This window comes from Leptidea sinapis, chromosome 40 (genome assembly GCF_905404315.1).
Source record: "Leptidea sinapis chromosome 40, ilLepSina1.1, whole genome shotgun sequence".
NCBI lineage: Eukaryota > Metazoa > Arthropoda > Insecta > Lepidoptera > Pieridae > Leptidea > Leptidea sinapis.
Genome location: NC_066304.1, coordinates 7,485,765 through 7,512,074, shown reverse-complemented (window position 1 = coordinate 7,512,074; position 26,310 = coordinate 7,485,765). Strand labels below are relative to the sequence as shown.

Genomic DNA, 26,310 nt, shown 5'->3' with positions numbered 1-26,310 from the left:
AATTTATTTATTTATTTAATTAAATTGCGTTACATGCGACCTAATTACTAAACAAAATTGTAGTACTAAATAATTGTGATAATTCTAATTTGTTTTTTTGAATATGTAATTTAAAATTCACATTAGAATCTATATTTATGTTGGACGCCTCCAACATGCTGTACTATGCGGGTGACGGGCATATACGGCCCGTGAAGATCTCTACTAGGAAATGGTCAACCAAAGCCGGAAGAAATTTGCCTTCTATGAAGTCCTCACTTGAAAAGATCGCCGAATGGGGTAAAATGATCCTTGTCCAATTTAACCACCAGATGTCTCAAGTTTGAGCGTTTACCACTAAATTTGTCGACTCCGTGTGTCGTTCCCCGCCATCACATCTCTAATGCCTCACCAGCAATTGCCAATTCCAAGGGGTCATCTGGAAGGCAAATCCAAATCGACTTGAATTAAGCTGGTAAATAGAGCACGGCAATACTTCATAATAAGCCCACATTGTAGCGTTCTAAAATCCGCAGGTCCGGCCACATATGAAGTATTGCTGTCATCTCTGGTCTGCCGCATCCCAGTATCAGCTCGAACCATTTGACCACGTGCAACGCAGAGCGGCTTGAATTTTTGGGATCCAGTGCTCTGTGAACGGCTAAATCTCTTGGCGTCGCATAGAGAGGTTGCTTCAGTGATTGTCATTTACCGCATTTATCAAATCAAATCCACTTTATTTTTATAGGTCAAGAAAATAACACATTCATGAAAATCATGTCTGATAAAAGTTTAATAAAACACTATTTTTTTAATTATTTTCAAACGGCAATAACTTTTGAATGAATAAGCCGACTTTCACGAGGTTGGCGGCATTCGACGCAGTTTTTTGAGCCTCATAAACAATCTTTGAATTTCAATTGATCGAATTCGGAATTTCGTAAAAAGGAATTCCGAGAAAACACTGTTTTCGGGTTTCTTTCATCCAACGATAAACGACGAACGAATCAACCGATATTGACCGACTTGGAGGCGATCGACGTGGTTTTTAATGTTTAGAACTTATAGTTTTTGGAATCGATCGGTAAAGCCGTTTAAGTTACTCCAAAAAAACAAATGAAAAAAAACATTCGTATTTTTTTGAGATTTCTTAAAATCTAGCGGTCCGTATTGTATTCAAAATCTGTTTGGTCAAGCCCATTCGAATGGCCCCAACCGTTATAAGACGTTTACATGCATCTTTACACACACACACACATCATATCAAATGACGTTGCACGTTGTTTGATGACAAAATTATTATGTACGTAAATAATTTCCCTACATGATATACCCATCGTTCACTCAGGTAGGTAGTTAATTAATTAGGTACAATATTTTCTATAATTCGAATACCTTCATTCCACCTTTCATACTGAATAGGTACCAATTCAGTCATCAGCTCATGTACTCACCAGTGAGAGGCTCCTTTGCAGAGGATGCCAGCTAGATTATGGGTACCACAACGGCGCCTATTTCTACCGCTAAGCATTAATGTGTAAGCATTGTTGTGTTTCGGTCTGAAGGGTGCCGTAGCTAGTGAAATTGCTGGGCAAATGAGACTTAACATCGTATGTCTCAAGGTGACGAGCGCAATTATAGTGGCGCTCAGAATTTTTGGGTTTTTCGAGAATCGTGAGCGCCACTACATTGGAATGGGCAGGGCGTATCAATTACCATCAGATGAATGTCCTGCTCGTCTCATCCCTTATTTTCATGAAAAAACCTATATTATACAAATTACTAATCTTCCATTAAAAGTAATTCAAATTAGCACCACATATTATATGAATATTTTAAGGTAGGTTACTTTCAGATGATTTTTCAACAATCTGAATTTCTGATCAAGCTGAATATCAAATACCACTTTTATTAGAGGAACAATTTAAAACAAAGCTTAGGTATGTGTACACTTTTTTAATCAATTATTAACATCATTACTCTACATATTCAGTCTTCGAAATTTAATTTTGCATTTACAAAACTGTATTTCAAAAGCCTTTCAATACAATTACTGCTAGTGACAATATTTAATTTACAATAATATTTACAACTTCTTAATTAAATAAACAATCATTCCAGATGCTCTTACTAAAACGCAAAAGCATCTCATAAACAGCAAACAAGTTAATTCACAAACAAACTTCTCTAAATAGATTCTAATTACAACCACACTAATTATCTATGACTGCATGTTTTTCTTCAATCAATCAGACATAATCATCTCAAATGCAGAACCCATGCTGCTAGTCATGAAGGAACATTAGCTAACAAAGTCCAATTCTGTGTGTCCATGGTAAATTGAAACTTACAGAATCAACATGTTCAATTGAAACTTACAGAATTGAGCTAAACAGACACTGTCTGTTAATTTCAAGTAAAAAGATCACAAGTGCCTAATGAGATTTGCTACTATTAATTTGGTAAAACATCCGTTAATACTTCTTTTGCACCCGAGCTTAATTTATCAGGGAACTTAATGTCAAATGCCACTAACAGATCTCCTTTCCTTGTTGGTTCTTTTGGGAATGGTAGTCCGTAACCAGGGAATCGCTTCACAGTGTATGGCTTCACTATCTCTCCTTGAAGATTTACTGTTATCTTTTCTCCAGACATGGTTGGGATTGTTAGTACTGTACCACAGAGAGCCTGTAAACAAAAACAATGTGAGACATGAAAACAATAATATAACTTAATAAAATGTTCTGTTACTATTCACTGTATTTAGCTCAAGGTCATAAGTACCGACACCCATTAGTTTGATAACTTATTTTAGCTTTTAAATCATTTAGACTTATGGGGCAAAATTAATCAATTAATTAAGTAAATGGTGTTAGTATGAATAATTAAAAAAAAATTAACAAAGTTAACTAGATTCAAATAATGAAATCACTAAGCATGAAAGAACTAATAAGTTGAAGTGAAGTTTCTAGGGTAGTTATTCTATAATCTTACCTGTTTTAGTGAGATTTTGGCTGTATATCTAATATCACTGCCCTCCCTCTTAAATAATGGGTTTGGTTTGTCTCTGATAATGAACACTATGTCAGCAGGTATTTTGTTTCGACCCTGGTCCCCTTCTTTCTGGAAAGTTATCTTTGTGCCAGCTTTCCAGCCAGGCTTCACATGAATTGTCAGAACTTTGTCCTCTTTCTTAGATGTACCATCAGGCTGAATGACACGTCGAGATATCTTCATCTTTTTAACACAACCCTTGGCTATGTCTTCAAGTGATACATAGAGGTCATGTTCAATTGGTGGATCCTGGGATTTCTCTTTCCTGTTAGGTGAACCATGGAAGTTAAAACTGTGACTCCTGAAAGCGCCCCCTGGTCCGCCCTGTCGCGTCGTTCCCATACCCATGCTAGCGAATGGATCCAAGTCAACATCCATTTCTCGATCGAAGAACATTGTGTTACCACCACCTCCATTGAGATCAAAGAATGCTTGGAATGGACTTGCCGAGCCAAAGAATTGAGCGAAAGTCGCTTTTGGATCTCCGTGGAAGGTGTAGGAGAAGTTCTGGCCACCTCCTGGCCCAGTAGTTCCATTTCCGCCCTTCAATCCATCCTCTCCATATGCGTCATAAATCTCCCGCTTCTTCTTATCTGATAAGACTTCATAAGCTTCGGCAACTTCCTTGAACCTTTCTTCTGCTCCGGCCGTTTTGTTCTTGTCAGGATGGTATTTCAGAGCTAGCTTACGATACGCCTTTTTGATCTCATCGTCTGAGGCACCTTTTGCCAGTCCTAATATGTTATAATAATCCTTTCCCATTTTAGATCCTGTAACAATAAAATGCTCTTTTAGACTGAAATTTCCTTTTTTGGAAACATCACACAATAATTCGCATAAAATATTCTATTCAGGTTCTTCAAAAACGATTAGATTTGATGCTTTCTCGAATTAAAATACTATGTTCAATACAAGCTATAGTTCGTAGCAAATAGATACTTACAAATTTATTTTTAGTTTCGAAATCCACTAATAACTGGAATTACACCTAAAATAATCACGCACAACACAAAACACAAGTTTACACAATCAGCTTCACAAATGAATGAAACGTAGCGCTGCAGTCGCGCCAAAATTTATACATTAAAACGTCTAGAACATTCTAGGGCCTTCACTCAACGCGGAAAAGAGATGAAATATATATGAACATTGACGCTGCATCGAGATAGAAAGAGATAACCATAATTTTGTTTGTTCAAATGGAATGAGATGTGAGCTAAGGTTTGACGTAGCATCGGTAAAAGGTACGTTTTCTATGGTGGACGATATTCACGTGTATGAATTTTAGCCAATGACAACGCTTTAAGATTGTACGCGGTTCGGATGAAGACATTGAAAACATTGTTTTGCTTGATTCTACCCAATAGCTTTTATTGCATGTTGTAAAGAAAACGTATGGTTTTTACGTGTGTTTGTTTTCAAACCTCAAATGAAATATATATCTGTCTCATTCAGAAGCATGAATTTCCTATACTCTTATATCTATCATAATTATTCATAAATCATTGTTGATTTTACCAATTCACAATTATTGCCATTTGCATAGCCTACTATTATATTATAATAATAGAGTAGACTATGCGTATGGCATTATTTTGCCAACCGGAATTACATTATTGAGCCTTGTTGGAACTTTTATCTGTGCTTTTATTGGAAAATGGAGGTTTAAAGTTGAAACTACGAAGTACATACAAGGCACACTTCTGCACTAGGTCATTTGGTTTGGTATAGTATGGGAGAGTAAATATTAAAGGACAAATTTAAATTATAACTTACTAGGTATAGGTATATTTTTATAAGGTATCTGCAGCTGCTGAATTCTAAACAATAAATAATAATTACTTATTCAACAAAAATGACATTATTATTAAGGTTATACAAGTTATACTTATAAAGGTTTCCAGCCTTTTACTTAGTTACTGAATGGGTGTGTACAGTATTTTGACATAAATATAAAATTTTGCAACTTATCAACTCTATTTTTATACAAGGACTCGGGATAGCGCGAACAATCATAGCCAATAATTTGTAAAAATTATCGCAGCTGTTATAAAAATATTTAGATACACGTGACCGATGCGATGAGAATGGAAGTGGGTCAGAGATAAAACTAAAACAAGTCTCGTGTCGGATGAATATCGATCGAAGAACGAATCAGCGGAATTAATTGTAATTTTTAACGGTCCAGACTCCAGTTAATAAAATGGAATCGTGGACTAATTTGATGAAATTCTATTATTAGGTTCCATCTTAGTAGGTATTTAACAAGTAACTTAGAATTCTATGTGGTGTTTAATTATTACCTGTGACTTCGCGTCATCATAAATAATTCTATCTTATTTATTTATTTATAATGTACCTAACTTATACTTTATAGTTTATGTGTATGACATTGAGATCCATTCAGCTGACTCTACTTACCTACTTGAACTTGACCAATAACTGTATTTTAGTAAAGCATTTCAATATTTATTAATATACCTAGTTGTAGCTATATAGGTAATTTCAAAAAAACGGTAAGTATTTTAAATTTGTAAGGCCTGTCCAAATACGGAAAAAGTTTTAAAAATTAATGTGGATTGGTACCCGATTTATTGTTTGCTTGATTTTTTACATCCTAAAAGTTATCAAACACATCAAATTATTGATAAAAACATTCTTATTGATTTAAAAAATAAATATTCCTTTCGGGCAATATATTTCGGCGACTCAAACGCGCCAGAGTCTAGATATTATCAAGAATCTGTATTGTACTAATAAATGTATGGCCGGTTTTTTCTTTCGGTTATATTGCGAAAACTACTGATCGGAATAATCCTTGTACCATTAGATGCAGCGTGTTTCGGACAAGGTTGTAGTTTAAGACATGTTGGTTTATTTGATACTTACTTACTTTAGTTGATTACTTATCGGGAACCTACATTCTTTTGGCTTAGAAATACCTATAAATTCGCAATACAACTACTTAGTTCAGTCAATGACATTTCACTTCATATGATAACAATTCATACAATGAGCGGGCGCAGGGTATTGCCGGGTCAGCACTTGTCTTGTTTAACAAATTTGTAATAATTCTGGTGAAACGTATTGAATTTATTTACATTTTGTGATTTATTAAATAATTGTCCAAAAGGAAAAAACTTACTTATTCTGGTGCCTTTGTGCGCCCAGTGCACTGTGAACAGCTAGATAACATGGCGTTGCGTAGGGACGTCTTCATTGTGTTTTCCTCCAGAGCGAGGTTTTCAAGGATCTTTCTTCAACGTACAACAAAGCTGTGGAATGAGCTTCCTTTTGCGGTGTTTCCAGGAAAAAAGGTTCACTTCACACAGTTCACTTAACAATGAATTGAAAGATATGGTGGAAGCCGATCCGAGCCAAACTACCCAGGAACTAGCGGCGTGGTTTAACGTTACCTTACAAACGATATTGACTTATTTGCGTCAAATGAATAAAATAAAAAATATTAAAAATTCGTGCCTCATGATTTGACTGATCGGCAGAAAAAAACGCGTGTTGAAACTTGTGTTGCCTTGTTGAATCGATACAGAAATTAAGGAATATTGGATCGAATTGTGACATGCAATGAAAAGTGGATTCTTCACGGTAACTATAAGCTATAACTTTCTCCTATCTTCACCATTATTGCTCCATTATAACAGCACGACAAACCCTTTTAACTTTACAGGACCTGCCTATTAGATATTATTATAGATTTATTAGAACACATTCGTCACCGTATTTGCCAGACCTTGCTCGTAATTAGATGGGTAGGTACTATAAAAAAAAATATCGTTCAATACCTACTCAGTAGTACGCACACGACAACCGAAACTATACAAAACGAAAATTAAACTGCAAATTGCAAGCAAAAACGTATTTTTGCTTGCAGATCAATTTATTAGGTATGTAAGGTACCTACTATCAGTAGATATGGAGAAACGGAACCACAAATACTTATATTTTAATTTATTAAAATACCTATGTACATAAGATAATACAAATAATAAGCTACGTAATTATTTTAGGTAGGTATATAAGTAGATTTATCATGTTTCATCATTACCATCAAATCTGGTATACTGTATTAAATTAAATAAAAATATTATAAAGAGCAAAAATTCGATTGTTTGTTTGTTTGCATTGAATAGACTCCGAAACTAATGAACCGATTTGAAAAATTATTTCACTGTTGGGAAGCTACACTATCCCCGGGTGATATAGGCAATATTTTATATACTTTCAAAAAAATATATAATATCCTTATTAAAACGCCAAAAATGTAACCCTAAAATAATCTTTACATCATGTGCGCTGCGAAAACTATTGGTGACTGAATAAAAATAATGTAGGTACTACGACATTTAAAGCCAAGCCCGCTGCACCATTTTTTTAACAAAGCACTTTAACAAAACATGTTAATATAACATGTTAGCAAAACAGGCCGTCTGCTGCATCTGTTTTTGTTTGATGGTTTTGTTTCATTTCAAAAATGAGTTCCGATCAACAAGACGTGGCTGCTCTTTTAGCAATAGTAGATGTTATTCTAAAAAGAAGAAACAGGAATACATACCGGGTCCGAACATAACTGCAATCACATTCGTTCAATATTTATCAAGAATAAGAAATTGTTGATAGGTTCGGTATGAAAAAAATTTTTCGTTGCTCAGAAAGTGATTTTCAAGAGTTATCTAATATATAATAATGATGTGATACCTCCTGACATTAGACTAGGAGTGACTTTACGCTTTTTAGCAACTGCAGACAGTTACCGTAGCCTTATTTATCATTTACGAATCTCTAAACAACAACTATCAGAACTGATTCCAGTTTTACACAACTATCTACGACGAAATAAAAAATGTCTACACACCACTGGGTATGTTTGATATTGAAGGAAACGGTGAATTGAATATTTCAAGTTAGCAATTTTTGTCAATTTAAATAAAATCCAGATGTCTTACAGTAGCCAACTTTATTTTTTTGTGTGAACTAATTTACATGATGACATGTGACTAGGTAGATACTAAATGAATACTTCATTTTTTATTAATTACTAGCTGACCCGACAGACGTTGTTCTGTATATAATAAATAAAATAATGTTTTTATATGAATTTGTCAATAATATATCATAACATCAAAAATTACTTCGTAAAATATACCCTGCTGTCGTAATGAAATTGTTTCACAGCAGAACTGTCAAACTGTGCGTCAATAAATTCTCTCATAGAAATTATGTATGGACACATCAAAGGAAAAACAAATTTGTTGTTTTTATTTAATTTAGCAGCATTTTTCTATTTATTCACATTTTAAACCTTCTCTGGACTTCCACAAATAATTCAAGACCTAAATTTGCCAAATCGGTCCAGCCGTTCTCGAGTTTTAGCGAGACTAACGAACAGCAATTCATTTTTACATATATAGATTTTATTCTTATTTTAAATTTATACAATATTAATATGCTTATATAAAGAAAATATTAAGTAACAATAAAAGTTTAATTATGAGATTTTGAAACATATTCAATTGTTTTTTCTGGTATATCTATTGCATATGTAACAGAGCTTATGGTTTCATTTTATAAAATAATAAGTAATAACCAGTGAATTTGGTGAAGCATTTGAGTGACTTCCCTTATTGTCCCATCGTTTGAAATGACTAAAAATCTCTTTGATTTGATTTCAAGTGGATTGGCTGGTAGACAACAGGTAGTGTAGGTACTGGTAGTGGTGGTAGTAGAACCTGAGGTGGACGTGGCTTGCAAGATTTGTGTTTCCGGCTGTTTGTACGTTTAAATCGGATCGGGCGTTTAAATCGGACTGGATCGACTGGAAGACTCATCATTTAGTAATGTGTTTATATTGAAATTCACCGAATTATTACTGGAGGCCGATCTGCTTGTATATTCCAAGTTATCAATTTCATATTTACAAAGCAGAGTTTGAATATCCAATTTCAGCTTGCTTTGTAAAACAGGTTGAAATTTGCGCATTTGAGCAGCAATGTAATGTCCGAAAATGGTGATTTCATCTTCTGGGTCCTGTGTTTTACTTTTTCTTTCTTTAGTTGCTTGTAAAGTAAGCAAAGCCTCTCCATATAAACCAGAATTTCCCTTTCTTTCTATTATATCTGTTCCCTTGATTCTCATTGGGTTTGGTGTCGGCAAACCTATCGGTTGTGTCGGCATAGTTGGTAGTGGTGGTGAGGATGCAGGCTGTGGTGATATCTGAAATAAATACACAATTGTTATAAATACTTGTATACTATATATAATTAATATAAATAAATATTTAATAGGTTCTCTATTACGGACACCACACGCAGTGGAGAAGAATATCAAAAGGATTTGACACTAAATGGAATTTCCCTCATGCATGCCATAGATGGAAAACATGTAGTGATGGAAGTCCCAGCAAATACAGGTAGTCTGTATTTTAGCTAAAAACATTCAGTGTTGTACTTCTGGCCTTAGCAGACTATGATTACAATTTCACTTGTATAGATGTTGGCTGCCAACGCAGAATATCTGATGGAGGGGTTTTTCGGAATTCTGCATTAATTAGAAGTCTGAATTTTTTTATGATAATAAGGGACGCGACGGGCAGGACGTTCAGCTGATGGTAATTGATACGCCCTGCCCATTACAATGCAGTGCCACCCAGGATTCTTAAAAAAATCAAAAATTCTGAGCGGCACTACAATCGCGCTCGTCACGTTGAGACATAAGATGTTAAGTCTCATTTGCCCAGTAATTTCTCTAGCTACGGCGCCCTTCAGACGGAAACACAGTAATGCTTACACATTATTGCTTCACGGCAGAAATAGACGCCGTTGTGGTACCCATAATCTAAAATCCTGTGCAAAGGAGCCTCCCACTGGTAAATATTTTAACTTACCGCATTATAGTGTAAATTTGATGTGGTGGCTTGGGGATCGTTGCAAGACAACAGACTAGCCATTTCCTGGTAAGCAAACCACTTGGAAGTATAAATTTCGGATGCTCCACTACCCGTTCCAAGCCCATTCACTTTCTTCTTCTCTCTATTATATTGGCCCTTTAGACTTAACCATTTTGAATTTACATCCTCTTTTGTTATACGTAAAATGCGTGCTATTTCCAACAGTGCATCCAGCTTTTTGTATTTATTTTTATGATCTTCCAATGAAACATCCCAAAGAACCGGTCTTTCTGTTATTAGTTGTATAAAAAACAAAGTATTTTTTTTATTCCACTCCATCACAAATAAACTAAATAGAATTATCACTAGCTACGAATGATAGGTACGTCTTCATTCAGTGAACGCTAACATATTATGCGTTAATTTCCCTCCCCGCAGGCGAACGCGGGTGATGTTATCCATTTCTCGAGGTAAACATGTTAAGATGTTTTATTTGACAAAACTGTTAAGCCACGCCCCTAATCTATTTATAAAACAAGTTTTTGCGTTTACAAACACGAAAATAACGCGCAGTGGACGCGGCGTTAGATTACATATTTTTTACAAAAAGTATTGCGACAGCATACCTAATGTGTCATAAGCGTTTTTTTTATTTTAAGAACTTAATCTAAATGCCGCTACTTCGTGCTCAGCCCTGTGTGTGCGCGGACAAAGTCGCGGGTTATTAGCTAGTATTTAACATTATTATGGCTTCACCACTTTATTAACTTATTTTCAAGATATAATCGAACAACGAGTAGTATTCCCGCTTGATACTAGATGGCACTTTTCGATTATCTTAGAAATTTTTTGAACCTTATTCAGTTGATTCAGGTCATAATATTACATAGCTAGTAGGCTATGTTCGGGTAGCAGAGCTACGACACGCCTACAAATTGGACATAAAAGAGTGTTTTCACTTGATACTAGATGACGCTGTTTTAATTACTATGTAAGTTCTTCGAAATTTCTTGAACCTTCCACCCTTTTCACGTACTTAGCAGCACTACGGCGCGCCTGCGTAACTTAAATAAAAACGGTTGACTACAGCGACGCAGTCGTCAATTCATAATAATCCAGATTCGAGAGCGAGTCGCTACTTCAGTGTTTTTGTGGTTTAAATTTCTTTGTGCTGTGCAGAGAAATGGCGTTATTACCATATATTGCGGATCTAATAAGACCTAGACGTCCGCATGATTTTACAGAATATGCTGATTTAATTACGGACATGATAGTTGATCATTCAAGTCCGAGATATTTGCGTCCTTGGCGTAATCTATCAACGTTGCAACGCGATATTGGATCTACTATAAAATCCGACAAAGACAAATTTCAAATAAATCTGGATGTCCAACATTTTTCGCCTGACGAAATCTCCGTTAAGATCGTTAACAACTACATTGTTGTTGAAGGCAAACATGAGGAGAAGAAGGACGAACATGGATTTATATCTCGTCAGTTCAAGCGTCGCTATGCAATACCAGACGGTTGTAAACCAGAAACGGTAGAATCTAAGCTTTCATCTGATGGTGTGTTAACAATTTTAGTGCCAAAAATGTCTGAAGGGAAAGACGAAAGAGTTGTGCCTATTACACACACCGGGCCTGTGAGAAGGAAGGGACAGGATGAAGAAATTGTTGAAAACGGTCCAGAAGAAGGAAAAACTCCAGCAAAAAAGAAGAGACGTTAATTCGGAAAGAATTGTCTAAGCTTCAATTAGGTTAATTTGTAAGTAAGACTGAAAAGCCATTGGTATTTTACGTACAATAAATCTGTTTTCGTATATTTTGTTGTTTATTTATTTAAATACTTTATTATGTAACTACCTCGAAAGGCCTAGCAATCAACAGCAGAGGGACAGACATTCCAAAATTTATTAATCAAAACCTTCAGAGGGCTGTAATCTCATAAAACCATGTTTTTTTTTTTTCTTCTTCTTTTGGCAATAGCGTTTACTTTTTGCCAATAACGTAAATTAAAAGATTGGGAAACTAAGTTAAAAAAGGATACGGAACACGGGAACGGATCAGATAAGTAGAAAGAGGATTGAAACGGATATTAAAAATTTCATAAATATACATATATACTTGCTACTTGCACAACATTACAAATATTTAAACTTTGATATGATTCTGAAGAATGAAAGATGACAATATTTTATAAAATTTACATGGATACATAATGAGAGAGGATATACAGGTAGGAAAAGGAACATTAAGAGATATTAGATCATTCAGGAATGAGGAGCGGTCGTATAGAGAACATGAAAAGAAAATGTGATCTAGATCACATTTATCGGATTCACATTCACACATGTCAGTAGATACAATGCCTAATCTGTTAAGATGAACAGGAGTGCAAACATGACCCAAACGCATTCTTATGATAGAAGAACATACTAAAACCATGGTTTAAATGAAATAAGTGGCTGAAGGTTAAAATATTTCCTGCCTTTTGATTGACCAGTTTCAGTCCAAAGTCTATTCCAACAATCCTGAAGGTGAACTAAGACGGAAGAGCACCTAGATCCTGGCAAAAAACTTTATAAGGGAAAATGTCGCCATCGACCACGGCTTCATTAGCTAGTTGGTCTGCTTTTATATTACCAGGAATGTCGCTATGGCTGGGGATCCATACAAACAACACAGAAAGACCAAAGTGATTGCATTTATTTAATAGATTTCTTAATTCTATGACAACAGAAGAAATGTTTTTTGATTTAAACGGGAACCTATTGAGAGACTGTAAGGCACTTTTTGAATCAGAGAAAATTATTGTTTTTGGAAGTTTAAATAGAATAATATATTCAATAGCCTTAAAAATACCATAACATTCCCCAGTAAACACCGATGTTTCCGGAGGTAGTTTAATTTTCTGTGATATTTTAAATTGAGCGTGATAGACACCTACACCAACGGGATCCGAGGAGGAATGTTTAGACGCGTCTGTGTAAATATGATGGTAATCAACCCAAACAGTATTTTTAAGAAGATTAAACGAAAAATTTGTACTAATATCGTTCTTATTTAAATCTGAGTTAAAATTAATTTCTGGAAGCAACATTAATGCTTCAAAGCTAGTACTGAAAAGAGGATAATTAATGGATCGATGAATAGGAGCTTTTATGTTGATAAATTTCTTAAAACTATTGATTAGACAAGGTGGTTTTTTATTTGACCAATATGCAGATGAATCTATTTAATGAGAAAGTTTCTGAAGTTTGTTATAAAGAGAGTGGTTAAGAAACTGAAAAGATCGGAATATAAATTTGTCTGCTAAATATTGACGACGTAGATGTAGTGGAGGATCACCACATTCTACTTGAAGAGCATTGATAGGACTTGACCGCATAGCACCAGAAACTACTCGTAAAGCTTTGGACTGTATGAGATCTAGTTTTTTAAATGCCTTAACACTACCAGGCTCCAGCAAGAATGTACCATAATCTAATATACTTTTTATAAGAGCATTATATAACAATTTCATGCAAAAAGGGTGCGCACCCCACCAAACACCTGACAGACATCTTAAAATATTAAGAGTACGCTCACATTTAGCATTTAGGTAATCACAATGTGGGATACCAGTTAGTTTCGAATCTAAGACAATTCCCAAAAACTTAACATTATCTTTAACTGGAATCTGATAACCCTCATAAAATATAGAAATAGGAGGAGGAGTTCTTGATCTCGTGAATAAAACTATTGTACTTTTTTCAGGTGATAGATCAAGGCCATTTAAGTCCAACCAAGTTTTTAAATTTATCAGCGGTTGTGTTATAGAAGAACTAGCTTTTTCAATAGAAATATCACGACAGTAAATTAATAGATCATCAGCATACTGAAGAACATTTACACTATTAAGTGATGATTTTAAATCGTGTGTATAAATATTATACAATATTGGGCTAAGTACTGATCCCTGGGGGAGGCCCTTTGAAACAAGTCGAGTAATTGACTTCCTGTCATCTAGTTTCAGGATTATGTATCTTTCGGAAAGCATGTTTATGATAAAATTTGTTAATAGCAGAGGTATATTAAGTTGTAAAAGCTTACTCTTTAAAATACTTATTACGACATTATCATAGGCACAATTTATATCTAAGAACGCAGCTATTACTGATTTATTATTTGAAAATGATAATTGAATATCAGAAATGAATATACTTAAGCTATCAATAGTACTTGTCCCACGTCTGAAACCGAATTGGGATTCACATAATAGACCGTTATGCTCAACAAACCATTCTAAACGATTTTTTATAAGATGTTCTGTAATTTTCATCAAAACAGAAGAAAGTGCGATTGGGCGATAGGCAGAATGGTCTGAAGAACACCTATTAGGTTTCAGTACGGGAATTATTTCTTGACGTTTCCACGTGGAGGGGATGTTACCAGATGTCACTATGGAATTTATAAGAGATAAATAATAAAATAAAGCATCATCATCTAAATGAGAGATAAAGGAATACGGAATACCGTCCAGTCCAGGAGCAGAATCCTTAACATGAGACAATACACCTTTTAGTTCAGTGAGAGAAAATATACTGTTTAAACCAAAACAGTTATCATTATTTATATTTATTACAGGGTAACCAATTATTAAGTCTTCAGGAACGAAAGGTGGAGCCAATTTTTCTAAAAAGCTATTAACTAAATGAAAAGGAAATTTGGAGATGAATCTTTGTATGCAGATCTAAACCTTCTTATATTTTGCCATACAAGAGATGGTTTGACATCAGGTGATATTGAATAGCAGAAATTTTTCCAGCCATCAAATTTCTTTTTCTTTAGAAATTTTGAAGTTTCTGACATACTCTTTGTAAGAATTTCAAAATTCTCATCAGTGGAACATCGACAGTATGTAATTTCAGCATATTTTCTTCTCTTTACTGCCTCAGTACATTCGTTATCCCACCAAGGAGGAGAAGGAATAAAACCCAAAGAGCTATTTTTACTTGGAAATATCTCATTGGCAACCTCAATAAAGATTCTTGCTAAAGAATCTGCACACTGAGATTCTGTACCTGGATTAATTTTTGGAAGTGAAATAATTTTGTTTTTTATTAGATCTTTATATAAATCCCAATCAACATCATTAAGCTTATATTTTAAACGAGGAGAATAAGTATTATGTAATACTTTATTGTTATTATTGCAGCTTGGAAATGATAATAATAGTGGGAAGTGATCACTACCAAAAGTAGATCGTAATGGATCCCAGGACAAAGAAGAAGCAAGATTAGGTGTAGTGACTGTTAAATCTGGAGCACTTGGGCCCTCGTCAGGATGAGAACGTCGTGTAGGACGACCATCATTTAATATACACAAATTCACTGAATCAAATATATCTATTAATGTGTTTCCATAACTATTAGAAGATAAGTAACCCCAGGATTCATGGCGACAGTTAAAATCACCAAGGATCATAAAAGGCTTCGGAAGAATGGAAATAATATCTTTAATTTCATTTAAGATTGCAGAAGAAGGATGAGGTATATAAATAGATACATAACAGATATTTTCAACTAAAGCAGCAATAATAGAAAAATCATTACTGTGAGAAGGAATAGAGAAGAGAGAAAAGGAAAGAGGGTGTTTCACAAGCATGGCTACTCTGCCATGCCCATCCACACGATCTTCTCTGAGACATGAATAACCACGAATCTTAAATAAAGATCCTGGTTTCAACCATGTCTCTTGAAGAGCACAGATATAAGGTTTATATTTATTTAATAAATAAATAAGATCACTTTTTTTAGGAGTGATGCTTTGACAACTCCATTGAAGAACTTTGTCCATTATTTGGTTTATAAATTTGAGTAATTGCAGAAACTAATAAGGCAGCGTTGGACGGTGAAAATTCATTCGATTGACTAAGAGATTTTATAAGAGAAATAATTAAATCAATTACTGAGGATTCCAAAGGATTTTCATTTTCTTTGTTAATTAATGCACATCCATTAGAGGGTTGGGGAATATTAAAATCCCTTAAAATTTCTTGGTGAGCAGATTTGTCATATCCTTTGCTAAGTGTAGGTGGAGGCTTTGGTTTAACAAAAACAGTTTTTTTATATGAAGTATTGTTTATAGCTTTAGGTGTTGAATGTTGATGCTGGGTTGGAAAAGTATTAGGAGTGATGTTAGGTGATGAGAGTAATGTATCTGCATATGAAATTCGAGAGACAGATGGATGTATCTTTGAAGCTTCTGAATAGGAAATACAGTTTTTAGCCATTGATTCCTTTATAGCTCTTTGTCTTTCATATTCTAAACATTTTTTATCAGTTGCAATATGGGAACCTTTACATAAACAACAAGATATAAAATCATCCTGAATAGAGCAGTTTTTAGCCATTGATTCCTTTATAGCTCTTTGTCTTTCATATTCTAAACATTTTTTATCAGTTGCAATATGGGAACCTTTACATAAACAACAAGATATAAAATCATCCTGAATAGAGCAGTTATCACCACTATGTCCTTGACCACATCTAAAACATCTTGGTTTAGATCTGCATTGAGATTTCACATGACCAAACCGACAACAATTGTAGCATTGAATAGTAGGATATATATACAAGTCTACAGTAAGAGAAGTGTAGCACATATATACTCGTTTAGGCAAAAACTGTCCATCAAAAGTAAATACCACAGACTCAGTACATTTAAGATGGTTTTGTCCATCAATCATCATCTTTCGTTTTATTCTCCTAATTTTTATGATTAGACCACAGCCAATAGGAACAGAAACATTATCTTTTATTTCCTCTTCAGACCACTCAGCTGGTACTCCTCTGACTATTCCTATTCTACTCACAGAAAATGATGGAATAAAAGCCTTATATTTTTCATTTTCTAAATTTTTGTTTTCAACAAAGTCATTTGCATCTTGGTACTTAGAAAAAGAAATAGATAACCTATTCCGGCCTATCCTTTTTAAACTTCCATTCACAATATTTTTAATAGAATTTCTTTTGAGAAAACGACCAAATGTAACTGGATGTAAAGTAACATTATCATCGGGAGATGAAAACTGTTTCTGAATGTGTACAACAAAAGGAGCAGCATCTAATGAGTTATATAACAGCCTTGCAACAGGGGGCTGTGGCTGTTGTGGAGTGTCTGTGTTATTTTTTTGTATTGTCTCTACTACTATAGAAGAATTATTGCAGGAATCGACTTTGGAAAGAATTTGTTTGTCAGTAATGTCTACACATTTGCAATCACTTTCCTTAATATCTTTCTTATCACCACGGTGTTTTCGTCGTCTTTTATTACAGTGTCTGCATATTCTGGGTCGAGCTGACACTCTTTTACGGCCACTAGATGTCTGAGACACAGAACCATCTGTATCCATAGTGCTACCTTCGTCATTATTAGAGATTGTCACTACATGACCTATATCAGGGGCTGTCCCCCCAGGATCATCCGGGGGGTCCATCATATTATAGAAAAGTGAAGAAAAGAAGACTTACCAATAGGATGAAATTTACACAAATTAACACTTTAATAAAAACTAACTACTAAAATATATACAAACTACAACTTATCTGATCAAAATATCTAAATATTTACATGAAATTTAAAAATAAAATGAAAAATTATTAAAATTACGTGCGACCGATCTTAAGTTTCCCGCCCTTTTTTCACCATGATTTTTTTTATTTTTTTTCTTCTTTTGGCAATAGCGTTTACTTTTTGCCAATAACGTAAATTAAAAGATTGGGAAACTAAGTTAAAAAAGGATACGGAACACGGGAAAGGATCAGATAAGTAGAAAGAGGATTGAAACGGATATTAAAAATTTCATAAATATACATATATACTTGCTATTTACACAACATTACAATCACCATGATTTATTATTTGTTTAATACCTATTTAATTGTTTATTTTTCTTTTTTTTTTATGGAAAAAGGAGGACATGCGAGCGTACGGTTCACCTGGTGATAAGTGATCACCACCGCCCATATTCTCTTGCAACACCAGAGGAATCACAGGAGCGTTGTGAGAAGCAGGATGAAGAAATTGTTGAAAACGGTCCAGAAGAAGGAAAAACTCCAGCAAAAAAGAAGAGACGTTATATATATTTTTTTTTTTTTTTTTTTTTTATATAATTTATTTCTCTTAAAATCATAGTTTACAGCAGCTAGTGGCCGGAGTCACCTTTTAAGCAAATAATGCCTGTACCAGGTGTCTCCGCTCTTCCAATTCAGCAATGTGTTATATTTAACAAAAGTTTTATTGACATGGTGGTGAAATAATAATAAAGTTATGAAATGAATATAAATTTAAAAAGGTTATGAAATGAATATAAATTAACAATTTAAATATTTGGAAAGTTACTTTTGAACACCTTAACAATTACAGCGACAAAGATTTACAATTACGATTTTTAATTCTTATCGAACATGTAAGTCACTTTTTATTATTATAAACCTAAATGATAAATATGTGTAACTATGTGTGAGTGTGTGTGTGCGTGCGATACTGTGTGTTTTTGTGAGTGTTGTGTGCGTGTATATATGTTAAGTGCGTGTGGAATATTTTCTGTCTGATCTATGTAAACATTGGATAAGTTATTATACTCTGTACATTATTTAAGTTGTTTAAGTAAAATCTCCGTTGCCTCATAGTCGAGAGACTTTAACCACTTCTCTACGATTTTTTTACAATCGTTATATTGTTTTGAGTGGATATGTAGTTTTTTATTTATTTTATTGTAAATTTGAGCTGAGAGACTATTGTATTGTGCGCTAGCAAACTTTGTTTTTGTTCGAGGGACTTTAGTTACGTTAGGTTGCCTCCTACTTTGTTTATTATTTACGAGATATGGTACTTCTTTATGTTTTTTGATTAAAACATGTTTCAGAAACAGTTTCCTCACAGAGAGTAAACCGCACTCAAGGTAAAGTTGTTCTGTAGAATATCTGTAACGTTTGAAATACATGGCCTTAATCAATGCTCGTTGCGAGCGCTCAATGTCTAAAAACTTTATTTTTGCAGCACCTCCCCACACTGGAATGCAGTAGGTTAGGATGGATTCAACTAGTGCAGTATATATTCTCTTTAGCAGAGTGTTAGAGGAATCACTATCGTTCTCAGATTTGTCATTCTTTGGGACCACGTACCTCAGCGAGCGAAAAACCCATATTAATTTTCTGACTCTTTCAGCCAGTTGCTCAAGGTGAGGGTACCAGGAGAGCCTCTGATCAAGTATGACTCCTAGATATTTGAAATTATCTACTTTATTGATTTGGGGACAGTTACAGTTATTATTTTTGCTAAGTTTACAGTTATGAACTTTCAGATTAAAGTTGCCATCGGGCTGATTATTATTATAAATACTGAAGCATATATAATTTGTTTTAGAAGTATTTAATGATAGTAAATTAGACTTCAGCCAAGCAGATATTTGAGCCATTCCTTTTTCAGCGCTATTTTTTACATCTGCCCAGGTACTTCCAGAAAAGACAACGGCTGTATCATCAGCGTACGAAAAAATTTTAGCATTATCGATTGTAAGATTGCACAGTTCGTTTATATATATTAGGAATAAAGTAGGGCCTAATATGCTGCCCTGAGGTACACCATATGTTACCTCTGTAGCTTCGCTGGAATACTGTTCTAATTTTACTTTTTGTTTTCTTTGAGAAAGATAATCTTTAAAAAGAGTTAAAGGCATACCTCTGATTCCAATATTTTCCAGCTTGTTCACAAGAATAGGGACAGAAACCGTGTCAAAGGCTTTTTTTAAGTCTAGAAATACTGTTATACACTTTGAATTTTGATCAAGATGTTCGGTTACTAATGAAGATAGCGCAGTTACAGCGTCTTCTGTGGATATACCTTTTCTGAATCCAAATTGCGAGGGAGATATTATATTAAATCTGTTAAGAAAGTTAAGAAGGCGAGAATTTATTAGCTTTTCTAAAATTTTAGAAATGCAAGGCAAGATAGATATAGGTCTGTAATTATTAACGTCATTTCTGTCCCCATTCTTGTATACTGGGGTAATAATTGACTGTTTTAAGGAGGAAGGGAAGATTCCCTTACTAAAGCAAAGATTTGCAAGATGGGTTATAATTGGTACAATATCATTCTTTACATACTTTAAATACTTAGTTGGGATCCCATCCCACCCAGGAGCACTGTTCGTTTTAAGACTCTTTAACACAATATCTACTTCGTTAAGGTCTGTTTCAAGAAGTACGAAAGAGTTTAATTGAGTGACTGAATTATTAATTAGATTATTGAAAATGTGCAATGGCGTAGGATCTATATGTTCTGCAAGTTGCTTACCAATGTCTGCAAAGAACTTGTTTACGAAATTTGCTGATTCATAAGGTGAAGATTTGGTGTTTAGTAACTCTGTGCTCTTAGACTTAGTTTTACTTGAGTATGTGATGTTTTTTATATTTCTCCAGAGTAATTTATTGTTAGCGACAGATTTTGCAATGAGATCTCTTTCGTATTGCCTTTTTAGTTTTTTTATTAAGTTATTTACATAGTTTCTGTATCTACTATATGTTATTTTTAATATTTCGTTATGAGGATCATGTTTTGACTGCCTTTGTAATTTATTTCTGTTATTTATACATCTAAGAATACCGGGAGTAATCCACGGCTTAATAATTCGTTTGCTCTTTGGTATTTTTACTGTTACAATATTATTTTTTATAGAATCTGATAATTTTTGCAGTAGCTGCTCACTCAACACATTCGGATCAGTGCAGTTAAATAATTCAAGTAATCCTAAGTCTTGTAAATAATTTCGAGCCTTTTCATAGTCTATTGTACTTTTTATCTTATTGGCTCTCATAAAATGTTTAATTTTAGACAGGCATAAAAATGTAGTGTAGTGGTCCGTTGTAGTTGTATGTAATATGGCGATAAAAGCCGAGATTTTTTGTTTATTTATTTTTAACATAATATGATCCAAGCATGAATTTTCCCTAGTTCCCAGCGTGTGACCTGGAAGTATCCCATAATCTGAGAGTGTGTTGAGATAATTTACTCTATTCCTGTATTCTTGAGAGAGATCGTTTTTTGGTATAAGATTTATATTCAAGTCTCCGGTAATAACTATGTTGTTTTTTGTTTTAATTTTACTAAGCTGAAAGCATAACGAATTTAAAAACGGTTCAATGTTCGATATTGATGGGGAACGATAGATACATAGTAATGAGTTATTTAAAATATCAATTTGTATACAAGACGCATGTGTCAATCTAATCTCCTTTACTTTAGCTTTTATGGATGACTTTATAAAGACGGTAACCCCATCATTTTGATTCAGTTGTTGAGTAGTGAAGTAAGAGTCGTAATTAGGAAGTTGAGGTATGGGCTTGTTAGTACTCAGTCTGCATTCTGTTAAAACAAGTATATCTGGATCAAAATTGAAGTGAGACACAGTTAATAAGAAGTCGTCAAAGTTAGAGTAGATACTTCGTATATTTTGAGAAACAATAGTCAGATCACTCTGCTTCACATTTATGTAGTTACTAAGTTTAATGGGATCACACTCAACAGACCGCGCTAGTTCTAAAGTGTCTATTTCTTTTATAGTTTTTAAGGACTCAACCATTATTAAAGGTCATATAAATAATACGTCCTAGAAGCGCGTCTCTATTTTCAAGGGTTACATGCATATAAAATGTACATGTATATAGAAAAATAATATTCATTTTAGAACCTTCCATAAATTCCATAGCAAAGTTGCAGTAGTGCGAGAAAGCTATGTGAGTGCCTCCAGACAGTACCGATTTACATTGTTGAGTAAAAATAATAAGGCATTTAACTATACAATATGGTAAATAAAAAGCCCGTGTATAAAGACTATCAGTATTTAGTGTAATATAGTATTGAGTGTTAGTTAAGTTGTGTGTAAGTATTAAGGGTGTGTATGTAATGTGGATTGAAAGTAACAAAAGTAACGTATTATAATTTAAGTAAAGTCGAAATAGGTAGCTTAAAAATATTTTAGTAAACTCTATATATAGTCATGTATTACGTAATTGTTGTACTTGAGACTCACTGTTCACTGTAATAATCTGCGAATTATCATCCCGGCGAAGGAATACTTTTCCGAAGTTTGTCCAGCAATATTTATATTTATGTGACAATTTTAAATCTCTAGCTAGAAAATACAGCCTGGCTCCTTTCGGTGTGAGGTTTTCCGATATGAAAATCGGTATATCTGTGTTTGTTTGAAGACCTAGATGTTTTGCACATAGTTTATTGCTTTTGTTTCTGTTGTTATATAATTTAGCCGATTTAATGAGTTCAGTTTTTGTGAAAGTATTAGTAAATTCAACAATCATAGTACTGTTATTTGCCTTTTTATTTTTAATATTTATAATATCCTTTATTTCGGCTTGTGTAATACTCATATCTAAATTATTAGCCAAATTTTTTACCATCTTTATGAGATGCTGTTTATTTTCAGCCCCTTTGAGAGGCACGTTTTTTATTTCAATATTATTCTTCCTTTCAGTTCTTTGACTCTCTTCAAGCTTGTTTTCTAGAAGAGTGATGTATTCCATGTCCCTTTTGACTTGAGTTTCGAGAGACGCTATCTTTTTTTGGAAGTCTGAATTTTGGTCGCTTAGGAATGTAATACTTTTTTGAATACCTTCGTTTACTTGTTGTATATCCTTCAATGCAGTTAAAATGGATTTTATTTGTTCATTATTATTTTTTTGTGAGTCGAGAAACAGCTCTTTCATTTCTTTCATCTCATTTTTAATATCCTTCCTTAGATCTAATAGCTCGACATTTAACTCTTCATTTTGATAGTTTTCTCGCTTTCTCTTACTCCAGTTACCCCTGGCACTGACATATGAGAGTGAGGTGGTATCGCTAGCTGCGGAAGCTTGATTCAATTCCGGCACAGAGCTAGACCTTTCAGGCGATCTATGTAGTGGCATGTTTAACTTTTTGTTATAATATAATTATAAGTAATTAAGCAATGAAATATGATTTTCCGAATAAGTAACATATAAATTATTATTATTTTCTTCTTAAAATTATTTAAGCACTATTTTACTCAAATTGGATACGGAATAACTAAGTGATTATTGATAATACAAATTATAATAATATAAACTAACAGAATATCTTCCCAGGAAATGAATCTTTTATCAATATTTTACGATTACGTCTATTTGCCACAGAATATTTATTAATAAGGTCGAAGTACCTGTATAGATTATGAATAATCCTAACGATGGCACATCGGTACAAAGTTATTTATAGTTTACACTTTTTAAAAGTACCCTCCACTGAATACGGCTCACTTGAGTTTTTGTACACAAAAATGAGAAAGTATTTTACAGTAACGTATTATGCACTGTGACTATTGTAACAAAATAACTTCCAAGTGTGTATTTGAATGTATCTCTTTACAAAGTTCAAGTCTTCTTCTTTAATCACACAACATACCTGTAGGCTTAATAGTGAGGTATTATTTTGATTGTGCTTTGTGCTAGATCCACTGGAAAATCTGGGTCAACATCAATGAATGTTGAAACAAGGACACCAATCAACGTTTTGAGAACTGAGGTAACATTAATTTAACAATAGTTATAATTTTAAATTTAAATTTTAGCGGAGGCTCACTTTCACATTAATAATGGCGGTAGGGAAGAACGTTAATTCGGAAAGAATTGTCTAAGCTTCAATTAGGTTAATTTGTAAGTAAGACTGAAAAACCATTGGTATTTTACGTACAATAAATCTGTTTTCGTATATTTTGTTGTTTATTTATTTAAATACTTTATTATGTAACTACCTCGAAAGGCCTAGCAATCAACAGCAGAGGGACAGACATTCCAAAATTTTTTAATCAAAACCTTCAGAGGGCTGTAATCTCATAAAACCATGATTTATTATTTGTTTAATTTTTTTTTTATGGAAAAAGGAGGACATGCGAGCGTACGGTTCACCTGGTGATAAGTGATCACCACCGCCCATATTCTCTTGCAACACCAGAGGAATCACAGGAGCGTTGTGAGAAGGAAGGGACAGGATGAAGAAATTGTTGAAAACGGTCCAGAAGAAGGAAAAACTCCAGCAAAAAAGAAGAGACGTTAATTCGGAAAGAATTGTCTAAGCTTCAATTAGGTTAATTTGTAAGTAAGACTGAAAAACCATTGTTATTTTACGTAAAATAAATCTGTTTTCGTATATTTTGTTGTTTATTTATTTAAATACTTTATTATGTAACTACCGCGAAAGGCCTAGCAATCAACAGCAGAGGGACAAACATTCCAAAATTTATTAATCAAAACCTTCAGAGGGCTGTAATCTCATAAAACCATGATTTATTATTTGTTTAATATTTAATTGTTTAATTTTTTTTATGGAAAAAGGAGGACATGCGAGCGTACGGTTCACCTGGTGATAAGTGATCACCACCGCCCATATTCTCTTGCAACACCAGAGGAATCACAGGAGCGTTGCCGGTCTTTAAGGAAGGTGTACGCGCTTTTTTTGAAGGTACCCATGACGTATCGTCCCGGAAACACCGCAAAAGGAAGCTCATTCCACAGCTTTGTAGTACGTGGAAGAAAGCTCCTTGAAAAGCGCACAATGGAGGACCACCACATATCCAAATGGTGGGGATGATATCCTAACTTGTGGCGTGTCGTGCGAAGGTGGAATTCGGCGGCAGGAATCAGGTGAAACAGCTCTTTTGAACACTCCCCGTGATAAATGCGTTAGAAGACGGACAATGAAGCGACGCGACGCGGACGTATCCAACCGTTCACAGAGCACTGGGTCTCCGACAGTTCAAGCTGCTCTGTGTTGACGCGGTCAAATGGATCGAGCTGATACTGGGGTACGCCCTGTATGGTACGGAACCCTTTGTGTGAGTCTGACTCGTATTTCACCGTGTTTAGTGCCTCTAAACGAAAAAAGGGAACCCTTATAGGTTTACATTGAGGTACGTCCGTCCGAGTAGACTGTAGACCAGTGATTGGCAGAGTATGGTCCACAGGCCAGCTCCAGCCCGTGAAAGCATTTAATCCGGCCCGACTCTTCGACATTAATAATTTATGGCCCGCGAAAATAATATTTTGACGGTTCAGAAGTATTAATTAGTTTCTACTTACTAGAATAATACACGCATAGATAAAGGAGCCAGCTACGCTAGCCGCATAGTTAATGTGTACAGGTCGCGGGCGCAAAGAAGCATGGTGAAGTGACAGGCGCGGCCTCGAACATTTGCTCTAACACTACAACAAACTGAATAAAAATTGCAAGGAAAGAACCAATTTATAGATGAGACTTGTCACTTGGGGTTGTCTAAAATAATTTAAAACTCGGCTTTTTATCTTTTTTAACGTTGTGTTAACGGTTTAATTCACTTTTTGCGTTTAAAATATTTACACAGAAATTGAAACCAGGTTTAAAGATTTTAAGAAAATTCAGTCATCGCCACATGTTTTCTCGATGCCGTTTAATGTCTCTGGTTAATTGCAAATAGAAATTATAGAAATATAGTGCAGAACCCATTTAAGTATATGTTTTCCTCGCTACTATAACGTGATGATTTAAGTTTTGCATTAAATAATATAATTTAATTATTAAACCGAAAAAACCTTTTACTATGTAATTCATGTTCTTTTTTTTTCATAATTCTTTGGCCGTCATACCTAATCCAACCAACTAATAATTCGAATCGCACTTCCTCGGGAGCTCTTTAAAATTTCTTGACTATATTCTTAATCAAACCTGCGCACGACAGCCGCCGCGCAGGTTCGATGACTTCCGAAGAAGCCGGATTTTGAAAAGGCTTTAGCACCATAGATCACATACATACCTACGCTGCGGCAGGTTATACAGAAGACGAGATGTACTACCAGACACTATGCTTGGCGTTCATGAACTATGAGAAATCTTGTCGTCCCAAATACCACTGTCTAAAGATAACGGTTTTCAACCAGTGTGTTGCCAGTGATGACTTACGGTACGGAGACATGGTCGCTAACTATGGGCCTTTTGAAATAGCTCATGGTCGCCTAGAGGGCAATGGAGAGGGCTATGCTCGGAGTTTCCCTACGAGATCGAATGAGAAATACGGAGATCCGTAGGAGAACCAGTCACCCACATAGTCCAAATGATTGCGAAACTGAAGTGGTAGTGGGCAGGGCATATTGTTCGACGGAGAGATGGCCGGTGGGGCAGAAAAGTCCTCGAATGACGACCAAGTACCGGAAGAACCCAAAAGATGGACTGAAGATCTGGTCAAAATCGCCGGAATACGTTGGATGAGGGCAGCGCAGGACCAATCGTCGTTGAGATCTTTGAGGGAGGCCTTTGTCTTCC

General features: G+C 34.6%; 2 protein-coding genes and 1 long non-coding RNA gene across 3 annotated transcripts; 1 reads left to right on the top strand and 2 right to left on the bottom strand.

Moving 5' to 3' along the window:
* Positions 1–1,915: 1,915 nt before the first annotated feature.
* Positions 1,916–4,073, bottom strand: LOC126976273 (dnaJ protein homolog 1). The gene is made up of 3 exons (XM_050824537.1): positions 3,977–4,073; positions 2,974–3,803; positions 1,916–2,667 (listed from the first exon to the last, which is right to left on the bottom strand). The coding sequence occupies exons 2-3, from the start codon at positions 3,793–3,795 to the stop codon at positions 2,434–2,436; spliced, it is 1,056 nt and encodes a 351-aa protein (XP_050680494.1). The 5' UTR covers positions 3,796–3,803; positions 3,977–4,073; the 3' UTR covers positions 1,916–2,433.
* A 4,226-nt stretch (positions 4,074–8,299) lies between these two features.
* LOC126976287 (uncharacterized) lies at positions 8,300–10,406 on the bottom strand. The gene is made up of 2 exons (XR_007731875.1): positions 9,935–10,406; positions 8,300–9,264 (listed from the first exon to the last, which is right to left on the bottom strand). It is a non-coding gene; the product is annotated as an uncharacterized LOC126976287 (long non-coding RNA).
* A 213-nt stretch (positions 10,407–10,619) lies between these two features.
* LOC126976284 (protein lethal(2)essential for life-like) lies at positions 10,620–23,729 on the top strand. The gene is made up of 2 exons (XM_050824558.1): positions 10,620–11,696; positions 23,665–23,729. The coding sequence occupies exon 1, from the start codon at positions 11,121–11,123 to the stop codon at positions 11,664–11,666; it is 546 nt and encodes a 181-aa protein (XP_050680515.1). The 5' UTR covers positions 10,620–11,120; the 3' UTR covers positions 11,667–11,696; positions 23,665–23,729.
* The last annotated feature ends 2,581 nt before the right edge of the window (positions 23,730–26,310 follow it).